We start from the raw sequence: 25,699 nt of genomic DNA, 5'->3' as shown, positions 1-25,699 counted from the left end.
GTGCTGGTTGTTGCTGTTTTAAGCTTTACCTCGAATGCACATGGTTGCGTCACTAAGGTTTTTTTTTCATTTTAAATTTTAATATGTGTAAATGTGTGTGTTGTTTCCTGTTTCTTGGCTTGACTATGATTATTTTTTCCTCTTAATATTTCTGTGTGTAATAACCAATAATTAACGAAATTAGTGTTGGGTGGAATGAAAGTGATGTTAATGATTTTGTATATATAAAGTTGAAATATAATAACAAACAGTGGCGTAGAAAAGAAAGGGAGGGTTGATACCCCTATCTTTTCGCTTATACTATGTTTCCACCTACGCTAAATACGAGATTTAGCTAAGTAGATTTAGAATAAATCTCGAGATTTATTTTAAATCTACTTCGCTAAATCTCAGATTTGGGTTCAACTACCCTAAATCTAAAATTTTCATCTACTTTCAATCCGAGATTTAGAATAAAAGTCGAGATTTATGCTAAATCTACTTAGATAAATCTCGGATTTACGGTAGGTGGAAACGTAGTATTAAGCTAAGTATACAGTTCTTCTTAAAAAAAAACAATGCATTTCTTATTGGAGAGATTTTTTCGGAAAAAAAATATTTCTCTATTCACCACAGCTGTAAACCCACATGGAAAAAATTGATTCTCACCACGATTTTTTTTTCTCGCAAAACAATGTGCATCCCATTGTTTTGACAAAAAATAAACTCAAAACTGTCATCCTTTCACCTCTGACATTTTTTTCATGAAAAGAAAATCTTTGTTCACCACTTATTTTTTTATCAAAGAGAACTGTATACTAGGCATTAGGTGAAAATCGGAGCGGAAGCTGCAAAAATGGATTTAACGGCAAAACCAAATGTTTGCTGTCGTCCAGAAAGTAGTTACACTTACGCCCACGTATTGCCAACAACGTTACCATGCACATGCACAGTCATAACTTCGAGGTAATAATGAACTTAGTCTACCTAAGGTGGAGCGCATGGACAAAAATGCTTCGGCCCGGAAAATTTCGACTTCAATCCAGAGGAATGGCGCGGGGCAGCGACGCGTCGCGACGGCGGCGGAATAGTTTGTTGGTCGGGTTGTGCGGCATTAAGGCGCTGGTGATCTTAAGTAAGTAAGCAGTTTTAATAGCTTAAAATAGAGCTGAGTTGCAAAAATTTTTAAAACAAAACTCAAATCTTCACACTCAGTGGGAGTTCTTAATATTCATTTTAGGGGATCATATTTTGAGGGAATTTTTTGTTGAGTGATCGCCACAAACTTTTGAAACGGAAGTGAAAAATGGTACCTACATAGTGTTGATCTTAAATATAATAAATTAATCAGTCAAAGAATTACTTACCTTAATAACTAACTAGATTGTTTCAAGTTATATGTACCTATTTTAATTTTATTTTCCATAATAATTAAAAATAAAATCGCATTATCTTTTACCTACCTTAACAATTAACATAATACATACATTATTAACTTTTTCTTTGATTTTTTTTTGCTAAGTCTGCTAATAATATACAGTTATTGAAAAAAACTTTTATACAATATTTATTAGTAGGTATTTTTGATCATATTTCTTTATAATTGTTGTTATAATAGGAACGTTGTTGTTTTACGTGCAAAATTTTACGGAGCTAAGTAGGTACTGAGTTTCCACAAAAATACGACCTAATTATTTAGTTAAGCATTATGAAGGAAAAAGCAAGATGTTTAATCTTTTAAGACTTTAAAATTGCACAATTTATTTTTGTTTGACAATTTTTGTTTAACACATCTTTCCACCAGATAATCAAGAAGAAAAGTAAGATAAAGAGGAATATCGTTTGTCTGTAATGTAAGTTTTAAAATAAAGGTATAAGACAAAAAATATGCTTCTTAGGCCGTGTGTGAATTGCGTCAAATAGTTAACACCGTGTAAAATTTTTGACACTATTGAGGTGAACAAAAAAATTTCAGCTGTATAGATTATATTGTTAATTATTTTTCTCTGCCTTTTTTCTGCCATGAAACTCCTTTTTACTAAAAAAAAAACACAAAACAAAACCATCTGTAAAAAAATTTAACTCAAATTTAATCAGGTCACAGAGCCCAATAAATTTTTAACAGCTGAAAATTTTTTATTCACCTCAATAGTGTCAAAAATTTTACACGGTGTTAACTCACCAAAATACCAAATATTCTAAAAACTAGTATCAATCCGAAAAATTGTTCGTCCTGTATGTTTTCCCATTTCAAGAATTCTTAAGTGTGTATCTTTCAGTCTCTTGCTATACCTAATACTTTATGTAATTAATGTTTTTATAATCAACTTTTCTTATTTTATCAAACTTAATTGTTATTATGTATACTTTTTATTCATGTTTTTTTTTTTTTTTTCTATTTTAACTAAATTTTTAATGTTTATAACTTATTTCTGAAATTGTTATGTAATAGGTACTGTGCAGTCAAAAGAATTATATTCTTATTGTACAGAAAATGAATACCAAATAAATAATGAATGAATAAAAATAACTATTTAACGCAATTCACACACGGTCTTATACTGACAGTCAATGAGATTTGTTATTTAAATGACACCTGGATGCTGCATGCTTCATTTCTCAAATATGTACCTCTTTTCAAATTAATAACATTGTACCTATTAACTTAATAAAAACTTTTTTCTTTTATTAAGATTAAAAATAATTATCTAATTTCAAAGACACACAAAATAGTCGGAACCTTAATTTAATACAAAAAGAAATATTTTTTTAACTATCTGAGTCACTGTACAAGCGCATCGACCTAAGCTGAGTTATACTTGTTCTTCAACTACATTGTTGCTGGTTAGATCTCAGTGTAAACGGAGTTAGGTTAGGTTTGAGATGCTTATAACGCTGAAACACTCTTGCAAACCTGTTCGACGGATACATTTTCAATTTGTTATGGTCTTATAATGCATATAGTAATTATGTCTGATACGCTAATTAATAATATTAATGGCAAAATGGCGAGGGAACCCAAGAAGATGGTTCGAGGTAATTGGTATGAATAACATATGCAATTTTAACTTTTAATCGCCAATGCAGAATAAATTATCAAATGATCGGGCTGTCTATAAAGATATGTATGTAGGTATTATGTGAATTGATGATAAATAAACAGAGCTGTTGTCTAACAGACTTTCTCTACTCCTAGTCTTAGTCTATAACAATTATTATATGAGGAAATTTTAAAAAAGACGCTTATTGTGCGTCCTTGTTTGGCTTTCCACATGTATTTTCATTTTTTTTACATAGCATACCTAACCTATGCTGAGAAATCATCATTATTGAACAAGCATTTATTGCTATACTATACACAATACAAAAGAATTAAAAAGGTTATGGAAACTTCTTCGAGTAATCTGAAATAATATAGTAACGGTGACCATATTTTTAATTTGCAAATAATGAACTAAAAACTAAGGTTAAACCCAATTCTTATCTTCGGTTTTTTTTATTTTAAAAAATAACTCAATAAAAGAAAAAAAAGTGAATGCAGTACAAGGATTCAGTCTTTGCCTTAGGATATTTCCATTGTAACGGGTGTAACAGAATTATATTTCCCAAGACACAAGTCGAATTCTACAATTTCTAAAATGTTTTTGAATTGTTTGTGTTTTTTTATAATATGTTTGAAAATTTCTAGCTTCTGTTGTCTTCTGACTATCTTCCCATTTTACAATTTTCACCTATGAAACATAGTGTCATGTCCTACATCAAAAAATTATAGATTTACTTTATTCGGAATTCGCATGGGAAAGACAACATATTAAAGGAATTTCGTAAGGGTACCTTTTATACCATTGATTTTATCGGACTTATAGCGGATTTCCTCTGCGTGTTTTTCACATGGGTTTCGGTTATATTTTACCTGTTGAGGTCAAAAAACAAGCACCCTTGTTTTTAATCGACTATAACTTTTCTTAGAGCAAGCGTATTAACAATTTTTTATTTTTTAAATGCCTATTTTACCTGTACTATTAGTAAAATCATAAATACTGAACAAATAATGAACAGCTTTTAAAATAACGAACATTAATATATTTTTGAATACAAAATAATTAATAATGAACATGTATTTCAAATATATATATATAATATATACCTCCACTCCCAAACAAAATTTGCTGTGAATTTTAAGACTACTAATATTATCATTTTTTGGACTTTACTTAGGTACTCCACTATTATGTAAAATTTGACGTTTGGTTAAATTTTGACACTAGCGTGGTGAATAAAATGGGTTAAAATTTACCCAGCTGCGGAGCAGGGTAAAATTTGACACTAGTGGTTAAATTTTGACGTTTCTCAAGATCGAAAGATCAAGATAGATTTGAAATTATTTTTGTTATAATGCGTTGATATTTAAAGATATGTAAAAGTATTAATACAAAGTACTTCCTCAAATTATTATTCATCTTGAAAAATTGAAAATGTAGGAATTGTTTTTTATTTATTATGTTTCTATTTTGTTTGGAGCTGGTAAACTATGAATTAGTGTTCGAAGACTGAATTAATAATTTCTTTTTGATCGTAATAAAGTGGAAATTTATCGATACATATATAAAAAAAGTGTGTGAAATTGAAAATTTCTTACATTTTCATACTAGAATATTTAACTTTATATATTTTCAGCTGGGTTTTGTTAAAAAAAAATAATTAAATGAATATAAGAAAAACCATATTTGGAGGTAATTTTGTTTTATCTTGAGGAAAATTCAATCAAAGAAGTGCCAAAAAATGTCCCATTTAATACACAGCAAAAAAATAAATTTGATCCCTTTTTTAACCAAACGTCATATTTAATCGTGGTAGAAAATTTAACCAATATTTTAACGTAATTCGCACACGGCCTTTGAGGGGAGGCCCATTTGCTCATATACGGATCATAAATTTGAATCTTAGCTAGGTCGAACATAGTTCTTATGTCATACCGTTGTAAATCTAAAATTGGTGTTAATCTTTCAAACAAAATAATTTTTTAAGAGATGTTATTCCTTTTTTGCTCAAATAAAGGTCTTGAGTAGAAAATAAAATCCTTATGTTCTATTATTTCTTCCTCATAAAGTATGTTAAACTTTATGACACAATTTGAAGTTCGTGCAAACCTCTGTGTACAACTTAAGGGTTTATGTTTGACATACATTTTTAAGTTTCGTTTCAGCAAATGGTTTTTTTTTTATAAAAACTAAAAAATTATATACATAATATGCATATGTTATACAGACAAAGTGTCATAATTAAAATATATTTAATTTCAGACCAATCGAAATGATAAAATAACATGGCGGAGGGTGTCGAAGAAACAGAGAGCAGTAGTCATCAAAGCAAAGCTGATACTCCAACTATGTTAGGAACTGTTCTTCCCTGTGAAGCAACAATTACCGCATCATTAGGTGGTATTAAACGTGAATTTGACCCATCTCCTATAGCACCACTTGGCGGCATCAGTTCCGGAGGAGGAATAGTTCCAGTTTCACGTTTGCCAACTCCATCACCATCATCTCCACCTTCACAATTAACACCCACCGCAACGACAACGGCAGCGGTAAGTTTAATTGCTGCTACTAAACGTCCAGTACCGAAACTATCATCTGCCTCATCTACATCGTCTACATCTTCGTCCTTATCCTCGTCATCATCATCGTCGTCCTCCTCATCATCATCATCATCTTCGTCAATATCTTCATCAGCGGCTACAACAGCAACCACTGCAGCTATATCGTCGGTGACTGGGGTAACGGTTAACAAATCACCATCACCGTTTCCATCGTTGTCATCGTCACCGCCAGAGGCCAACAATAGTCAACCTAACCTGCAACAGCAACAACAAGAAAGCCAACAACAGCACCAGCAAAAATATCACTCTCTAAATTTAAAAGCTGAGGTAAGTGATAGTGCTACTTTTTTGTGAAGTTAGTTCATTCTCAATCTTTGTTTTATTTTAAAATAAGTAATTAAATTACTGTAATTAGCTAGCTTAGCAAGAAAATTGTGCAATTATTGATAAGAGATAAAATTTACATCATTGGTACTCAGTAACAATAATTTTGAGCTATTGGATCATCTTGGAAGAGTATACATTAGAGTGGAGCGTTTTTGGACTTTTCTTTCAGATCACTGCGTGCAACTCATGGTTTATGCCTTGTGCTCTTCTGAACATATTCTGAAACTTTTTTTTTATTCGACAATGGAAAAATAAAAATCGGGAAGCCTCTGAAGATTGCTCGTATTTCACGAAAATCGATATTTTATGAGGCGTTAGAACCCATCTGAATTGACTTAATCTTTTTCATTTCACTACCAACTGCTCATAACTTATGCTGAGTGATCTCTAGTACCAGATCTGAACCCCTATTTTGAGTCGTTAATGGAAAAAACGAGATCGGGAAGGCTCCGAAAAATGCACATTTTCGCAAAAATTCAGATTTTTTAAATTGTATAAAATCCCACCCAGAACAAATTTCTTTTACAACTTGTTTGTATTTGCTATATTTGTGAGAACCTCATTGAACCTTATAAGCTATGGAGCACTCAAACTGAGAACTTTTCTGTAATATTGACGTCATTTATGGGGGATTTAAGAAAATGCTACTTTGACATCCCCTGACCCATTTCAATAGAATTTTAAACTCTAATACTACACTTAAAACTTCGTTAATAAATTTAATTTTTATATATAACACTAACCTTTGTAACTGCGTTTAATTTATGTCGATATCTTAGTTCAATCCTTAGATATTTGACATTTAGGTGTTTCCATAATTCTTGCCCATGCTTAATTTTTTTTTAACTTTACCTGCAGACGGTTTTCTTAAATACCATACAATCTTTTGTTTTCCACAAACTTTTGTTTCTAATATTGTTAAATTCATAAAAATAAATCGTTAAACGGTATAATTATTACGCCATTTTGACTTCGAAATAAAAATTTAGCATGGGCAAGAAAATAGTATAGGCAAGAATTATGGAAACACCTAAATGTCAAATATCTAAGGATTGAACTAAGATATCGACATAAATTAAACGCAGTTACAAAGGTTAGTGTTATATATAAAAATTAAATTTATTAACGAAGTTTTAAGTGTAGTATTAGAGTTTAAAATTCTATTGAAATGGGTCAGGGGATGTCAAAGTAGCATTTTCTTAAATCCCCCATAAATGACGTCAATATTACAGAAAAGTTCTCAGTTTGAGTGCTCCATAGCTTATAAGGTTCAATGAGGTTCTCACAAATATAGCAAATACAAACAAGTTGTAAAAGAAATTTGTTCTGGGTGGGATTTTATACAATTTAAAAAATCTGAATTTTTGCGAAAATGTGCATTGTTCGGAGCCTCCCCGATCTCGTTTTTTCCATTAACGACTCAAAATAGGGGTTCAGATCTGGTACTAGAGATCACTCAGCATAAGTTATGAGCAGTTGGTAGTGAAATGAAAAAGATTAAGTCAATTCAGATGGGTTCTAACGCCTCATAAAATATCGATTTTCGTGAAATACGAGCAATCTTCAGAGGCTTCCCGATTTTTATTTTTCCATTGTCGATTAAAAAAAAAGTATCAGAATATGTTCAGAAGAGCACATGGCATAAACCATGAGTTGCACGCAGTGATCTGAAAGAAAAGTCCAAAAGCGCTCCACTCTAGTATACATGAGTTTTTCTGTTTTGCACATGCTTTTCTGCACTTCAAAGTATAGGTCATGCAACATTCTTAATCATATGAAATATGATACAAAATTTCGAAGTATTTTTGAACGCCTAATCTTATTCCTTTTATACGGAGCTGTTTTGATCTCGATGTCAACATGTCAAGGGTATCATTACTCTCCCATGTACCTGCATAACTCTATTGATCCGTCTGTTGGGTTCGCCAGGTTGATGGTTGACCTCGGAAATCGTGCGTCGGCAAGCTTCCTAATTTGTATTGTTCCATTTCTGAGTTTTTGTACTCGGAGTTTTAAGGCCTACTTTTTTTTCAATCTTAACGTTAACGCTTGATCTGTTAAAATAAATTCAAAATCATGCGAGATGCGATCTCATCATTTAAACCCGTGTCGCATCGTCTGGAGAAAAATGTAAACATGAAGGTAATTTTGTATGTTTTTTTTTTCTCAAAAACTGTTTTTATTCAAATTTGAATGTCCGACGCCGGACATAGGAGTATTTGCTCTTGGTTGCTCTAACATGATCTTTAGAGAATTGAGGATAAATTAGTTTTTCACTTTCTCATAGAAAATACTCCGTACTTTATGCAATGTTTTTTATTCTTAAATTAAATTTGTGATGTTATTATAGTGTATTTTATTTTGGGTGATCTTAATTATGGTTTGGGTTTTTACCCAAACCATAATAAAGAAACTGAGAATTGAGTATTAGGCATAGGGAAAAAAATTTGAGCAAAATAATGGCGACAGGCGGATTAATCAAATTTATGAATTTTTGATGAAAAAATAAATATAACAAAAACTTAGTTTATATTAGGGGTATTCACGTAAAAGCCATACTCACAAAAACCCATAGAAACCGTAGAATTTTCTATCGATAGAAATGAGCTGTCAAAATTTGTATGGGAAAAATATTCTGCAAATCATAGAATTTTATCTCACAAATTTGAAGCAGAAACCGTAGAAAAAATCTGATAAACTTTGGATGAGTTCAATCACCTATCGGATATGCTATCTGTGATACCCATATCTGGAATATCTTTTTGAATGAGATTTATGTCTTTTTATTCAGATAACCACAAATAAAAAATGTTAATATTGAAAAGAGAAATAATCTTGACTTTATTTTTTTAAGTGACCAAATTTTATAAGTTCAATTTGACAAACAGCTGTTTATTTTCCAACTTTTTTATTCAAAATGGCTCCAAAATGGCGGACAGAATTAGCGTCTAGTTAGAATTTTCTTTTTCAAAACAGTATAAGCTAGAAATTAGGATTAATTCATGTCAAAAGGAATGAGATCTTGGATTGAAGTATAACTGTTCATATTCAATGAAAAAGAAAATGAATACAAAATTGATAATAAAGACCAGAAAGTGCTAAATAAGTAAAACACACTTTTAGATATTTTATTACGTTATTTCATGGATAGCACAATTTTGACATTTCTCTTATTTATTTTTCATAAAAATTAGAGATAAAGGTTATATTGTTGCCAACTATGCTTTAAAGTTAATATGTATAAAAAAAACATGATAGTTTATTATGAAAATTATAATGTTCAATAATACTGGTTTTCGTGATTTTGGACGTTTGAGATTTTGGGTATTTTGGATTCTGACCACCCCTTTCTAGGAACTTAAACCTGCTTCCAAGCCTTAGTTAGGAAAGTAATGAATATGATCTAACGCATTTAGCTACCCGCCTGTACTTATACTTATAAGGTACATATTTTGTATACCATCTTAAGCTTGGTTAAAGAAACCATCCATCAGAGATTTAACAAATAATGCAAGACGTGATATAAACCGCATCACATATACCTATTTATTCGTGACTAAGCGATAACAAACATAATTTCGTGATCGAGGTCATAATCGTAATTATAAAAAGGTGATATTCGCCACGAAAAAACAACAACTCAAAACTCCTGCTAGGCCCAATAAAATAAAATTCTCTACAAATGCACACAACGTGCAAAAGTCGCCTCATAATTTTACATTTCATTCAAACCGTGCAATTATGCGCCATCAAAATCCACCACTCCCCAAAAGCAAAAAAAAAAAAAAAACAAAACAAGAATAAAATAAAATTAACGGCAACAAGACCATAACGTTGTACCACTAAATGCGACGTGACAATCAACCGGTTGTGTTTATAAATTCCATGAAGGGTAAAGGAGGTTGAAATGAGCTAAAAGGATACAGATAAGTAGGTACAGAAAAAATATTGTTTTGAAAAAAGGAAAAGAAAAAATACAAATTAATGCGTTAGAGTTTAGAGGATTGGTCTCGAGTTTCTTTTTCGCGGGTTATAGTTAAATCATTGAAGATGAAGGGGAACCCGTAGTATGTTTTCTGCATGTGCGTCCAGCAAAGGAAGGTCTACAAATTTTGTTCAGGACCGGATTTGACGATGAGCAGTTCATACATGGCCTAGAAGTTGTGGAAACTTTTGTGCACAATTATAATAATTTCTTCCCAAATAAATATAGCTACTTACAATTCTGGAGTATACATAGGTAGAGGTAGGTATTTCTTGAAAATTACATTTTTAACAAAATTTTTCTCCAAACACATATAGGTATGTATGGCAAAAAATCGGTGTATATGCACAAAAAAGTGGCCTTTTTTGGGAGCATCTTCAGTTAATTTTAAACCGCCTCTGACTGCAGTTATTGCTCTCTTTATAAAAGTGGGTCTTTCTAGCCTGCGAGAATTTGAATTACCCACACTTGAATTACGAGCAATTAAGTGAAAATATTAATTTTATTTAAATCTTTTTTCATATTCAATCGTAAATAATTGTACTTTGCCTTCGAGGTTCATGTTCGCATATGAGAGTCACTCGTTTATGAATGTTGTAGTCTACTGTAGTTGCACATGCGTGGGCGTTCATAATTATTTGTGTGTGTTTTTTTTTTCTTGCTTAATATAATTAATGAAATGCTCAAAAGATGTCTTGAAGGGCATAGTGTGTGTTCATGGTATAAAAAAAAGAAATTGTTTAGGCAAAGAAAAGGGAATTTGATTTTAAGCTAATTTTCGAGTTCATAGAGTGGAGGACAAATTTTAATCTTGACAGCTGAATACAGACATAGTTATACAATTTATCTCCTACGTGCGTTTTGAGCACGAAGATAGGAAAAACATATAATACAAATTTCAATTTGAAAAATTTTAGTCATTAGGTAACGATAACTTAACTTAATCAGCTCCTATCTTATATTATATAATGTTATTGCTGGTGGAGTAATAATTTTTTTTCTTTATGGCTTACATTCAGAGACTTATAGAATAGAAATAGATACACAGAAATCTATGCAAAGTAGAAAATTGTTAATTGTCTGAAAACTAAATTAAGAATATTCATTGCAAACTTTATCTTCACCAAAATATTCCTGAAATAAGTTGAATATTTGTGCGATTATTCGTGAGATCTTATAGCTTAAGAAATATTTCTTTTTTCAAACAAAATAGGTTTGTGCGTAAATTCTACGAGGCGCGCGCTACGATGGAGGTTCTCCAATATGACTGACCAGATACAATCCAGGATATTTCACTGGTTCAATTAGCTACTTCATATTACGAATAAGATGACGCTCCAGTCCACTAAGGACACGAATTTTAAGATTGGCTGATGAAGATTACGGTTATCATTGGATGGGAAGAAATGGACCTGTTCAATGATTTGCAAGTTCTCCAAACTGCAAAATATTGGCTTTTTTTATGAATAGGAGTGAATAACGTTACTTATTTGACATCAATAGCACTTCTTGTGGAACAACAAGAAGAATGTATTCTCTGACCCATCATTAAAAAAGCGACAATAGATACAATAAATTAATATTCCCAATAAAATCCAAAAAACGGGCTCTATTAAGCACACAAAATCAAGGACCCCACTTTAAATAATTGTTGTAAACAGAAATAAACCTAAACTATGTACACCCATTTTTGACTACAGCAAAAAAACACATTTTTTAGAGATTTTACCTGGTGCAGGTTTTCCCAAATATCATAAAATCTATACGTTTTCTGGCAAACTTGTGAACAACATTTTTGTTCATTATTGTTTTCTTCATAAGAATAAAATAAAACTATGGCCGATTTTCTTCGATAAATGTCGAAATATCGAAGAAAATCGGCCCCAAAGTAAAAAATTATCATGGGTAAGAAAAAAATAATTACATTTAATAATTAATATCTGAGCAATAAAAAAAAATAAAAACATTTTTTAAATGCAGGCACAAAGAATAGCAATTTTTCTAAAAATCAAGACTTTAATGAAGTTTTTATCATAAGTATTAACAGAGTTATTAACATTAACATGAGTAAAGGCATACCAAAGGAAGCGTTTTCTTAAATTATCGCTAAAGGGTATCAACTTTGCAGATAGAGAGTTACTGTAGAACAATTTATTTCTTAAAATATACCCAAGAATCATCCCTCAAAATCATCTTATCTCATCCCGGGACACCCTGTATAAATTTACAATTTGCTGTTTTAAAAAAAATGTTTACCCTAAATGGGTAAAAATTTACTATGAAGCAGTGATAAATTCGAGAAACGCTTTTGAAGCATAGTTGATTTTAACCACGATCAACTATGAAAAACTCATTGCAAACAAAACTAGCGTAGATCATATGAAGCACTTCTGTTGTTCATTCCCTTCTTTGTCCTTCTGTGTTGTATTGATGTCTTGTGTTGTATCAGCCAATGTTTAGATTCAAGCGCTGGCTGGAGTGTTAAGTCTGCTAAATTTATCTTGGAATTAGATTAGATGTAAATGTAATATATTTTAACAAAACGGCAACTCTTACAAAATATTTGTTTTGAGTGATTGAAAAAATTCTTTTTATAAACGCCTAAGTCGCAGAAACGGAAAATAGGAATGAATCAGGAAAGTATCAGCTGTAAAAACTTGTTTTCGTGCTAGGTACTACACTGAATAAACCAACTGTCCGAAATGGGAATTTTTGTTTGAAGATTTTTTTTATTGTTGTTTCAAAAATTTCTTTGAAACAAAATATGGCTAAGCAATTTAAACGTTAAACGCAACAACACCTTACTCCCCCGAGATTCTTCTGGGCTTAACTTTTTGTTTTAAATCTGAACCACCAAACTAATTTTTTCATAAATTGTTAAGAATTTGTTTACAAATGTGAAAATTGACCTTTGGAATGACAAAATCTATTTAACTAGTTAAGTTTAGCTTGCATACATTTTTGTATCTCTTTGTAAAACATAGTACTATCCCTTCGAAGGGGCAAGTGTGCGCAATATGACCTGTTTTTGTTTTCTTAGAAAAACATAATTAATTTTATAAATATTATATTTTAATTGAATTTAAGACGTCAAAACATGTATCTCTAATAAATCAATTTACCTTTTTTATGTACATCCTATATTTTGCTTGTTATACTTCTTCAAAGTCAAAAGTGCGCACACTTACCACAAACGACTCTATTGAAAAAAATAAAGTGGTCCCTAGCTACCTATGTAGGTGTAGTTTTTGAGAATATCAATTATTTGAGCAAGAAGTTAAAATTTTAACTATTCGATCAAAAATGCGTGCGACCCAGCAGTTCTTTTATATGCAAGAACATAATTATTATGGTGGCTGAGCAATACTCTCTTCGCAATATTAAGTTATTAATAGAATACCATAATGACGACCAACCAAAGCATCGCCACGCGTGCTTCAATTTTTTTTTTTAGTAGGTACCTATACTCTGGTTCTTTCGACCATTACCCCAAAGTAAAACAACAATTGGAATGATAATCATCTTGCCTCCCTCAACGAAAGTACTATCATACGTAATATAAATGGTGGCAAATTGCAACAATGTAGAAAAATGAATCTTAAAAGGCAGCATGAGAATATTTATCTCAAATTAACAACTCATGATGTAACTATGATAGTGTACAGCAGAAAAGGTGCTTATATAAAAACATTATAGTGTGTACCTATAGTATACAGTTTTCTACAAATATCTTAAGCATAAATGTTTATATTTCTTGTAATGAATACAAAATATACATAAATAATTTAGATGGAGACACGTAATAATAATAAATGCATTTAATATGTAATTATTTCAGTTATTATAATATTTGCTCTCGAAGCTTGTTGTACTTATTGTTGCTAATAAAATGTGCGCATCGAATTAAAGCATTCTTTTAATTGGTCAAAACTGTTTTATATTTCCTAAGAAAATTATTACCTACTTATTACTTATTCTTCTACTCAATTGTGTTTAAACTTAATTTAGTTAACTCATTGAGAAGTCAAAATTACAGGTTCTGAAAAAAAGTTGCGATGTTAGAAATGTAAAAATGCAGTTTTGAAGATTGTTTATTTTGGGACCCGTTGTAGGACTTCCACTTTCTTTTTAAACGCGTAAGTCTCAGTTTGTTGAGAATGACTTATCGCACAGAAAGTTTGCAAGATTATTTCAATGGGAAATATCACTAAATCGTTCAATAAATGATAGCTAAATGTTCTCGTTTTAATTCGTTTTTGAATGGATAAGCGAACATTTTGAACAAATCTGTGAGAATTATATATTATGTGCACTTCCATATGCGTTTGAAGAGAAAAAGAATTTGATTTGTCTCTAAGTTACCTTCTTATGCGTATCTGAACTAATTTTTGAAATTTTTATTTTCCAAAATAAGTTCGTCGAAACATTTTGTCATAGCTGAACGGATATTAATTTTTTTAAAGTCAAAACTTACTTACCTACATTAAATACAATTTTGGAAAATGCGTATAGTGGTAGTTGTTATAGATGATTTACTGACCAATTTAGAGTTAATAATCGAAAAATATGGGAAGATTAAAATCCTGTTTTCCTTTGGCTTTTTTGGTCGCAATGGTTGTAGCAATCAAACAATTAAGTAAACATTAACTTTTCCCGACGTTTCGACAGGGGTTCCCGACTAACAAATTTCCTCCTTTAAAGGTTTGCAGGTGTTAATGTAGCTCATGTAAAGCTTTATAGAAGGGAAAATGTTTGTTGGGTTGCTATCTTCTTCAGGGGAACTTTATTTTATCAAAATAAAAACAAATAATTTATTAACAATTGTGTAACAACTTAAAACAATATTGCAAACTTACGTTACATAAAAATATAACAAAAATTGTAAATAATCTACAAGCAAAAATTAAATAAAATTTGTTCTCTTTTTTATTTCTTTTTTAAAATTGTCGAAGTAAAATAATGTAACTTCCTCGAAGTAGACCTTTAGCTAAAGCCCCTAATCATTTCTTAAATATGTATTCATTCGTTTTGTAATTTACTCAAAGCAGGTGCATGAAGAAGTTTTTAGTGATTGTAGAGAAGGCTTTAGGGAATTTTTTTTAAGAAGCAAAACAACGGTATACCTGCCATATAAAAATTTTGTAAAATTACAATTTTCTCAAAAATGCCTTGTTTAAAAAATTCATGTGCATTATTTTTTGATGAATTTGATTTTATTTTTATTTTGAAAAATCAAATTTTCGAAAACTTAACATTTAATTGCCCACTGATATAATTTCTCGAACTCGACTACTGTATTCTTATTTTGGGTTCTGCACGAAGTCGAATCCATTTTCAAGAACTTAGCGAAAAATCCTAATTAAATTTGTATTTAAGTATATAGTGTTTGCAATCGAAAAAGTATAATACCAAACATACTCGTATCTGTATCATAACATAATTTTAAAAGTTCATCAAGTTCGACCTTTATATGAAGTATCGACCTTTCTTTGATAAATTTCAATTAAAATTACCCAATTTCCATAAACACAATAATTCTCATCCTTTTCATCATCACACGCGAGCACAATACATCTAGAATACCATATAACCACATCTTGGGTGGCTTCATTCAGATTTTTGAACAAACTTATGAAAGTACAAAACATATACAGTATACACCATGAGTATACCTACCCTATAACGTTAGAATACTGACAAACGATCGACTTTCGAAATCTTATTTCTATACTTCAAAAACATCCTCACTCTCGTCCACCCCTACCCAACCATCTACCCCTAAGCAACCTTCTTTTCCCTATTAATTCATCTCTGTACACACACCATCTTCACCTTCTTATAGTCTCATGCTAATGTTATCGGTCCTTCTTTACATCTAATAAAATGTAAAATCAACGACCATAAGGATAATTAGAGCACACACAGGTCCATACCAAACACATACACTCCTGAAGTCTAAAATCCCTCAGCCACCGTCTTCGTTGCCAACCGGAAGTTGTGGGATACGTGAAAGGTGGCAGAAGGTTGGTCGGGTCCGGGCGTTTGGTTGAAAGGCGTCGTATACGGCTCTACACCTTATTCGCCTTTTATAATTAATTTTAGTTAAGTGTTCCAAGAAAGTTAAATTCAAATCCTTATTTTGTTGAACCCGCTTCTGTTGGCATCTCTCTCACTCTTCAAGATCGTCAAATAATGGGTGCTAGTATGAGGAAATACTACGTCTTATCCGGCAGGACAACCCGACATTTTAATGCATGCAAAGCAACACATCATCCTCATTCTTGTGTTTTATTGAGGAAACTATGATGTACAGTATAGATGATGATGATATTGTGTTTGGGTGGTGGGTATTGCACATTGGACACAGCTATAGAAGGTATAGATAAATTTTACTAAATGTAACTGTGAACACAGGTTCGCACTAGACCCAATTGGCGCCTATAATTTACTGTACAAACTTCATTCTTTATAACCTTTCAGACCCTTGAAACGTTGGTTCATTATTATGTGCACCTTTACATTTTTCTTTTTGGAGCAATTTAGTGGTGACACTTTATGATTCGGTTTTACTTGGTATAATTTCTATGAACTATACTGATTCTTATACCATCGAAGATTTTCTACTCTTCATATTATAAAATAACTATTGAAGATTTGTGTTTATATTTCAAAATTCAAAATTTTGTGAAAAAATCTTGATTTGAAATTTGACCTAGGTTAGGACTTAATTTTTGGGGAGTATTTTTTTCTAAATTGAGCCCTTGTACTTTTTTGAAGAACTGCGCCCTTGTGGGCTTAGGCGAAGAGAACTGCAACCAAGAAAGAAGGTATACACATTAATAGGGGCTAGTTCGTCAGCACAGAAACAGAAATGTAAGTAGAAAGTAGATTCAGAGACTAGTAACAGCAACATCAACACACACCATCCTGGTTGGTGGATAGAAAGGATATTAGGGCTTGTGGAGAAAGAGAGCATTTACATAAAATGTTCAATACACCAACACAGTAACAACAGCAGGAGCAGTGGTAAGCAGTTGGAAGCGGGATACGACAACGTCAACGACCAAGACTAAGACGACCGAACGAAGCAACGAACATTTGGCTTGAATTGTCAGAAATGTTAAGCGGGTTGTTGGTTGGTGATGGCATATCCTTTAGGAATTAAATTATACGACCATGTGATGAGGACTTAAGGAACTATACGACGAAAGGGTAAGTTTTCGGGCTAAAATCGAGAAGAAAGGGGTTGAAGAATTTTAGCAGAAGGATGTTGTGGGTGTTTTGATTGAAATTGTGGCTTTTCTTTAATGAGATTCCTGTAATAAATTATAAATGCGACGAAGGTAGGAATATGCATAAGATATATGACCAAGCTATAGGCCAACAAATACAAACATCCGATCTGTTTATACAAAATCACAAGCAATACACACCCACACAACCAAGGATATCTACAAACGGTTGCTCTGCAGAATTATATCATTTGAAATGAGCTATTCGGATGGGTTTTGGGTTGGAGTTAAAGAAACCTCGACGGGCCGGGATGGGGTTAGTTTAGTTATTTGTATATGTGTGTATGGTTTGACTCTGGCTTAGTCTGGAATTATATTTAAGAAAATTAGCCTTAGACGGTTGTGGCTAAAGTTTTCGTAATGATGGGTGATGGGCAGTAAGATATGGATCGATTGGAGGGATAGATTGCTATAAGATGATGTACAGAAATGAGTGCTTAGGAACTTGTCCTTAAGTAAGAAGTTTACGTTAAAGGTACCCTTCATTATAATTTTTAATTACAGATAACCTTTCAAAAGAAAGGGATACATGGCTTCACTGAAACTTGTTAGTGGAATACCTATTCCTGCATATATAGAAATTAATTTGTTCTTCAGTTCTTGCTACTTAAATTTGTTAAGACTTTTATAAAAAGCAGTCTTATGCCTCAAAACCATATTTGTGCTTCAATTGGTAAAAATAATCGGCTAATGATTTATGTTTTGATACATTGAATATTGAACAAAAAAAAATTGTTATGCTTCGTGCATTTATATGATGGTTTACCTACTGTATTTTTTGCACATAGTATTCTACATTTAAAACTAGAAGTCAATTAAGATTTTCCGTTTCAATTTCGTCAAATGTATAATCTCGACTTAATCTTTAACCTCTTCCAAATCAATCGAATAGCTCGTGCATTTTTTGGTTTTAGTAGTTACAGTGTAATTTTACATTGTGCAAGATTTTTCAAAAATGTTTCTAAGACATTTGCACCATTGACTCTTTTCCCTATTTCGGATCCGAGATTTCGATTGGCATCGTTAGTTTTATTGATTTATCGGTGCGACTTCCAACAACATTTTTTTCGACAACATAAACAATTTCGAGGAATTTATTAGACTTTTTTTATCAAGAAATTTCGTTTTTTTTTTTTGCTTTGGATTCGTTTTATTATGTTTTTATGGAGTAACTAATGCTTAGTAAGATTTTTTTTGGCGGAAAACACAATATTATTTTTGTGAGGCCATTTGACGGTTAGTATTTTTTTTCCTTCTGTTTTGTTTTTCGTGTGTACTAGTGTACTGTACACCAATAGCAGAGTTTGTTCGTATACTACATAGATAGTTACTAATTTCTTTTATTTTATTTGGAATTTAAAAACTTATTACATGTTATGAAATTGTGTCTACATACTTGAAAACTTTATTTACGCATTTTTCAGTTTATTTTATTCGATTAGTATTGCATGTTATTTTAAACCTTTTCTATCACGTTATTTGAATATGAAAATTCAACGCACATATACAAAAAAAATGATATCTTGATAACAACTTTACATAACAACCCCATGTCCAAAATTTTCTTGGAGGCCGCAAAAGGTTTCGATGTCCATCAAATTATACTTACGTGAAACGTCCTAATGAATAATTACTGACTCTAATTCATACCGTGTCTCCCATCAAACCCCTATTTACTCCAACCCTTTTGCTTTTTACCAATCCTTCGTCCTTATTTCTGTTTTCAACCAAATTATAGTGGTGGAACGGTTTGAACACTGCTAACTCAAACTCTTCAGCATTATCTTGTTTTCCACTACCACTACACTCGCTCGGCCGATATGGAACTCCGAATTGTTCTCTTAAGTCTGGAAATGTCTATAGGTTTGGGTTAGTTCTGTGGGTTGGGTTCGGTGTACGAAAATGAAGCTTTGGTACGTTTTTGAGGAGAAATTATTAACAGGCATAGATTCAGGGGGCGATAGTGGAGGGGTTAAAATGAAGGCCGTTTCGGTTCCACATTTCATAGTCTACTGGGCAGTTATACAGAAATATGTACGGGAGTACACGTCATTCCAGAGAAATGACCCCAACCCCCCCTGATTTGCAATTAATTCACCACCCACAATTCAAGAGCAGGAGGAAGCCAATTCGACATAAGGGTTGTCTGCATTTACTAGAAACAGAACTGCAAACTGAATTAACTTGTATGTTAAATAGAAGGAGCGCAAGGGCTGGTGTGCGGGAGCCATCATCTCTTGATATCGAACGGAATGGAATAAAAGCACCATCCTTTTAGCTATACGTAGAGACAGACAAGATTCTTGCACTTTCTACAAAGCCTCCTCGAACTAAAGACCCCAAATTGTAAAGTCCCACATCTCCCTCTGTGTGTTATACAGAGACACGGGTTTGGGTATGGGACAAGTTGGACACGCAAGAAGAAGTCATGGAAGTAGGCTATGAGTTTCCGGATTTATGTTTGTGTTGGCCAGAAACGTATGTGTATGTGCTTTTCAGTGCAATCCTTAAAACACAGAGATAGAATATTGGACTTAAATGAGGTAGAAAGGTGGAAAGGAGTGAGCTCACAAAAATGGGGAGTAAGTAAGGGAGATAGTTAGCGTTCTGGTGTTGTCGTCAAATGAATCTCATTTGCATTTAAATTAGGAATGAAGGACCATCGGATTTTTGGCATATACATTTGCATATATTTATGTGAAGCCTCTTTAGAAGATATACTACATGCAAGATAAAAGGAGTTTTAGGTAGGTATATTGCTTGTTCTCGGTTCGAACTCTTTGGTAGTCCGTCGTTGGTGGTAGGTTGATGGAGTCTTGCTTTTGGTCGTCTTATTGAACACAGAGAGGCATGTATCTAGTGCACACACAATTCTGTAGACTTGGACTCCTCTTTTCAATATTGTTGTTATAAGTATAATTTTATTTTATATATCAGGCATATTCCTCTCTGACATGACCACACTGTATATGCACCTATGGATAGTCATTTTCATTTGTGTGACACATCTAATATTACTATAACTTAACTCTTCCTCCGACCGATGACCAACGCACGAAGAAAAAGGCTGACGTTGCTGGGATTAGTGCGTATTCGGAGAAGAGACAGATGATGGCTGGATCTTTTTGAGTGTAAAAAGTGCTGAGCAGTATTACAAAACATGAAAATAAGGGTAGAATAAAACAAGCTCTTAGACTTTTGATTCAATTTTCGGTTCCTCTTCCTATGAGAAAAAAAGAGATTTTGTACATTTATGAATGTACATCTGGAGTTTTTTTTTTATATTTAGCACTTTAATGATATTGGCGCAGATATTTTCGTGATAAAGCTTATTCGTTAGGCTTAATTTTGTGTGATATAGTTTATAAGTCCATTTTATTCCCAGCAATCTTTTTCATATTTATATTAATTTTTCGTATATTTTGAAGGCAAGAATTTTACGAAGTACAGAGACATTATGGAAAGACAATTCATATGATGTAAGCTTAAGTTAAGCAAGTTATTACAAGGAAAGTGGTAGATTTTTTTTGATATTCCGTAAAACTTGAAGTTTTTTTTGCATGAACAAATTTTTAGCAAGTAGTAAACTTTTGCTGCAGAACGGGACGAAAAACCCGGTTCAAAAATTTGCGGTTCTAAATAAAAGGGATAAACTAAATAATACCTATGGCAGCCAGGCGCTCAAGCATGGACATGTTTAAAACCAAAACAATATGCTCCCTACAGGGAAGCACGGCGGAGAATCATTGATAGTTTGGGGTTTTTCTAACTGCAGGCTCTACCCCGTTACACCAAATCAACGGAATCATGGATCATTTCCAGAATGGAGATGTTGGAGTCGATAATGGCTCCATAAAAGGAGAAAGAAATGCCTTTACATTAGCTCTTCCTGCAAGTTATGAAGCCAAAAATTCTTAAAAGATAGTAAAACAGTAGTTCCGGGGAGACAATACTCCTGGCTTGGAAAAGCCGTCACAATTATCCGACTTAAACCCAATTGAAAATTTGTGGGCCATCTTTAAGTGACAGGTAGAGAAGAAAAAGCACACCTCTTTTAATCAAGGATTTTTCTATGAAATAATCCTTGATTAAGAGATAATCGACTGTGAACAAACTGGCCCTAAGTCTTTCACTAAAACATTGGTTAATTATGCTTTCGCACTTAACAGTAAAACTCATTTTCTAACTTTTATTTGAGAGCAACACACTGAAAAAAATTGTATGGTTTGACACTGGTTTATCATTTTTAAAACTTGCCCAGTTATTAAAGTTCTTATCGTGGCATGTGAGGTGACTATTGTAATAGCCATTTTTACTAATTTTCTGTTCAAAAATAGTTATTCGCAAAATACAAAATAACTATATTTTTCTCCGAATTTAGTTTTTGATAAAATTTATTAGAAAAATATGAATATGAAAATTAAATTGAATTGGTAGCTTGTTAAATAAAGACCTGTTTTCTTGAACATATAACAAATCTTCAAAAAATTAAGATCTTAAAGAAGCATTGATATTAGCACCATTAGCAGAAAAATTAGCGTTAACGTGAGTCAAGGTAGGTACATCTGAGTAAGCGTTTTCTTAAATCATAGAAAAATGATACCAACTTTGGAAGCAAATTTTATCTCATAACGGGACAACCTGTATATTGAAACAAAAGATCGGTTAAATTGCAGTCTTTATTCGATTGAATTGAGCTTGTTTAAGAATCAATGGGGCATAATATGAATATTATTTAGTTTATCCCTTTTATTTGGAACCGACAATTTTTGAACCGGGTTTTTCGTCCCGTTCTGCAGCAAAAGTTTACTACTTGCTAAAAATTTGTTCATGCAAAAAAAACTTCAAGTTTTGCGGAATATCAAAAAAAACTACCACTTTGCATTTAAAGAATCTGGAACAAAACGCGAATAGAATATAACAAGAGTTATTGTTCATTATTGTTTTATATTTCGAAAAGTGAAGGGCTTATGTCCCACTTAAATGAAAAATATATTCAAATATACTCAAGTGGGATATAATTCTTAAATTAAATGTCAACCCACTCAAGTGGAACATAACTCCCATGAATAAAAAGTGGGTGCTATATCCCTGGGCCTTTTGTCCCTGCGCCATGTTTTTGTACCTTCTTGAGACTAATCTGTTAATGAATAAATAAGAGGCACATAAGACAAAAAACTTTCTTGGAACCTATACCTCGATTGGATGGACAGAAGTCCCAAATTGGTAATGGGGCCATTCTGCCTTAATAAATTAAGGCCTTATATGCCTTTGAAAATAAAAAAAAGGTTAACAATTTAATATACGGGTTAACTTGCGTCTGCTTTTATGCTCGCTTTTCTAGCATTCGGCCTTATTTCTCATTGAAATGTTGAAATTCAGCGTTATTTCGCTTTTGTAAAGTGAAATAACGCCGAATTTTGGAATTCGGCGTTATTTCGTTCGGCAATATTTCACGGTACTAATAGGCACGTAATAAAATTTATTAGTTTTGGTTTATTTCTATGGTCTTAAAAATGATCTTGAATAAAATTCATTTTTTTTTTTTGTTTGGAATTTATTATCTGACAGTTAGACCCAGACTACCAACTTATAAATAAAATAAAACAGCTGCGGGTGGCCAGCTGCGGATACGTTTTTTTGGGAAATCGAATTAAGCTTCGGGTCAAATTAAGCTGCGATGCCAAAAAAACACGCCTATATTGTTCAATTTAAATTTTCAGTAGGTACTGACCTTAAATGCAGAACACAATGTGCAAAAAAATACAGTAAACCATCATATACATGCACGAAGCATAACAATTTTATTTTCAATGCTAGCCGATTATTTTTATCAATATGATTTTGAATGATAAGACTGCTTTCAAAAAATATTTTATTTACATATTTTTAAATATAAAAGTCTTAACAAATTTAAGTAGAATGTACTGAAGAACAAATGAATTTCTATACAGGGTGTCCGGTAGAAAATGGATAAGCCAAAAATGGCTGATAGGTGCACTTTTGACTGTTCTGAAACCGAATAGAAAAAGTTTCTATCGCAACCAGTTTAGAAAATATTAGCTTTTTTTCGTTCAGTGTACTTTTAATTTCATCATCTTACGTTTTCTTTAACCACAACCACGAATGAATGAATTTTATAAATTTCTTATTTTTATAATTTTCTACAATAATTGGCTCACTACATAAGAAGTTAAAAGTTTTTACAACTGTTGCATCTTTTCTTTAAAAAAAATTTGAAATTAGTTTTTCGATGCAAAATGTAAAAAAAAATATTTTATGAAAATTTTCAAACACCTGTAGTATAAAAAAAATCCTTAGGAACGTAGAACTTTTAAAAATATGCGCGTCCAAAGGGGATTGCAGAATGGTAAAAGTTTTTATCAAATCTAGAGTTACTAGGAAGTTATTGGTACCAAAGTGCAAAAAAAGCCTATTAATTTAATAAATTATTTTAACTGTAAAATCTTAAGTTTTTCACATTGCTGCCTCAAATGCATGGATTCCATCAGTTTTTTTAATCAGTCATATTTTACAATAATTCTTCTTACACATAACTATTAAAAAAGCGTTATAACCGTTGAACAATGGCTATAAAATAAATAATTTAACTTTTTTTTAATGCAAAGTAGAAAAAAAAAATATTTGTTTGCTCAGTTTAAGCATGGGCATAAAATTGTGCATCGGGACAGTTTGTTTTGAGTTTTGACTTCTTAATGATCTCGTTTTGAAGAAAAACTGAGATTTTCGGTCCCGTTGGCCCAATGCAACCTCATCGAAAATGTTGCAATGTTTTCGAATTTTTGTTCAATTCCCAATGTTATTGGGCTACGAAAAACATCCAATATTTGTTAGATGCAATTTAATTTACAGTTAATATGGTGAGCCACTTCTTATTTTATCTTTTAAACTGGTTATTAGCGAATTAGCAAACAAATATTTTTTTTCTACTTTGAATTAAAAAAAAAGTTAAATTATTTTTTTATAGCCATTGTTCAACGGTTATAACACTTTTTTTTAGTAGTTATGTGTAAGAAGAATTATTGTAAAATATGACTGATTAAAAAAACTGATGGAATCCATGCATTTGAGGCAGCAATGTGAAAAACTTATAAGATTTTACAGTTAAAATAATTTATTAAATTAATAGGCTTTTTTTGCACTTTGGTACCAATAACTTCCTAGTAACTCTAGATTTGATATAAACTTTTACCATTCTGCAATCCCCTTTGGACGCGCATATTTTTAAAAAAGTTGGCCACCTACGTTCCTATGGATTTTTTTTATACTACAGGTGTTTGAAAATTTGCATAAAATATTTTTTTTTACATTTTGCATCGAAAAACTAATTTCAAATTTTTTTTAAAGAAAAGATGCAACAGTTGTAAAAACTTTTAACTTCTTATGTAGTGAGCCAATTATTGTAGAAAATTATAAAAATAAGAAATTTATAAAATTCATTCATTCGTGGTTGTGGTTAAAGAAAACGTAAGATGATGAAATTAAAAGTACACTGAACGAAAAAAAGCTAATATTTTCTAAACTGGTTGCGATAGAAACTTTTTCTATTCGGTTTCAGAACAGTCAAAAGTGCACCTATCAGCAATTTTAGGCTTATCCATTTTCTACCGGACACCCTGTATATGCAGGAATAGGTAATCCACTAACAAGTTTCAGTAAATCCATGTACCGTTAAGTTGGCCTACCAGGATATTTCGTTTGATCCATTATTTTTGGGACACCCTGAATATTCAAGAAAACAGGTCTTTATTTTTATCAAGGTAACAATTTACTTTAATATTCATACACTCCAGTCAAAGCGTCGGAAAAAGGTCCTAACCTTGCGGTCACTTTTGCATTTTTGGGATAAATCTTTACCACCAAAGATGACCAAGCAATTGATAAATGAAAAATTAACACATTAAAATTAAATAATTATAATTATAGATAATTATCTAAGAAATTAATTAGGTATTCGTTGTATAATTTTCTATCGTGTTTTTTTGCACATTCTCTTCTTTAAACAAATAAATAAAATAAACAAATAATAATAACACTTCAGGGTGGAAATTTAAAATATCTTCGACATTACAAGAATATATAATTTTTTCCTGAATTAAAAGTTTTCCATTATATTTTCAAAATTCAGGCACTGTTCTTTACTAGAAGGGGTTTAATTAGTTATATTATAAACTATAAAGGTATCCTGAATAATAATAAACCTCAGAAATGAAAGGACTTTACATAACCCGCTTGTCTGAAATGACCAGATATTTCACTCTAAATATCAACAACCGGAAATAAATGTAAAATTAATAATGAAAGACACTGCGGGTGGCGACGACGATGAAAGTACTTAAGGATGTGAATATTAAGTAACTGCAAAAAGGGCACTAAACAAATAATTTTTGAAAATTGGTCCTTCTTTTTTTTTCAATAATTGGCATGCTTCCG

At 31.8% G+C, this 25,699-nt stretch overlaps 1 protein-coding gene across 3 annotated transcripts in view; it reads left to right on the top strand.

Moving 5' to 3' along the window:
* The window catches only part of LOC129916360 (POU domain, class 6, transcription factor 2), a 167,685-nt gene that overhangs the window by 41,449 nt on the left and 100,537 nt on the right, over nucleotides 1–25,699 (top strand). For all 3 annotated transcript variants that reach the window (XM_055996249.1, XM_055996240.1, XM_055996256.1), the window contains one exon: nucleotides 5,283–5,908. In XM_055996249.1, the coding sequence (XP_055852224.1) occupies nucleotides 5,306–5,908 (603 nt within the window). In that variant the 5' untranslated portion in view covers nucleotides 5,283–5,305. The remainder of the gene's footprint in view (nucleotides 1–5,282; nucleotides 5,909–25,699) is intronic.

The sequence above is a fragment of the Episyrphus balteatus genome, chromosome 1, assembly GCF_945859705.1.
Source record: "Episyrphus balteatus chromosome 1, idEpiBalt1.1, whole genome shotgun sequence".
Taxonomy (NCBI): domain Eukaryota; kingdom Metazoa; phylum Arthropoda; class Insecta; order Diptera; family Syrphidae; genus Episyrphus; species Episyrphus balteatus.
Note: the sequence above shows the minus strand (reverse complement) of the source record. Positions and strands in the feature narration are given on the sequence as shown.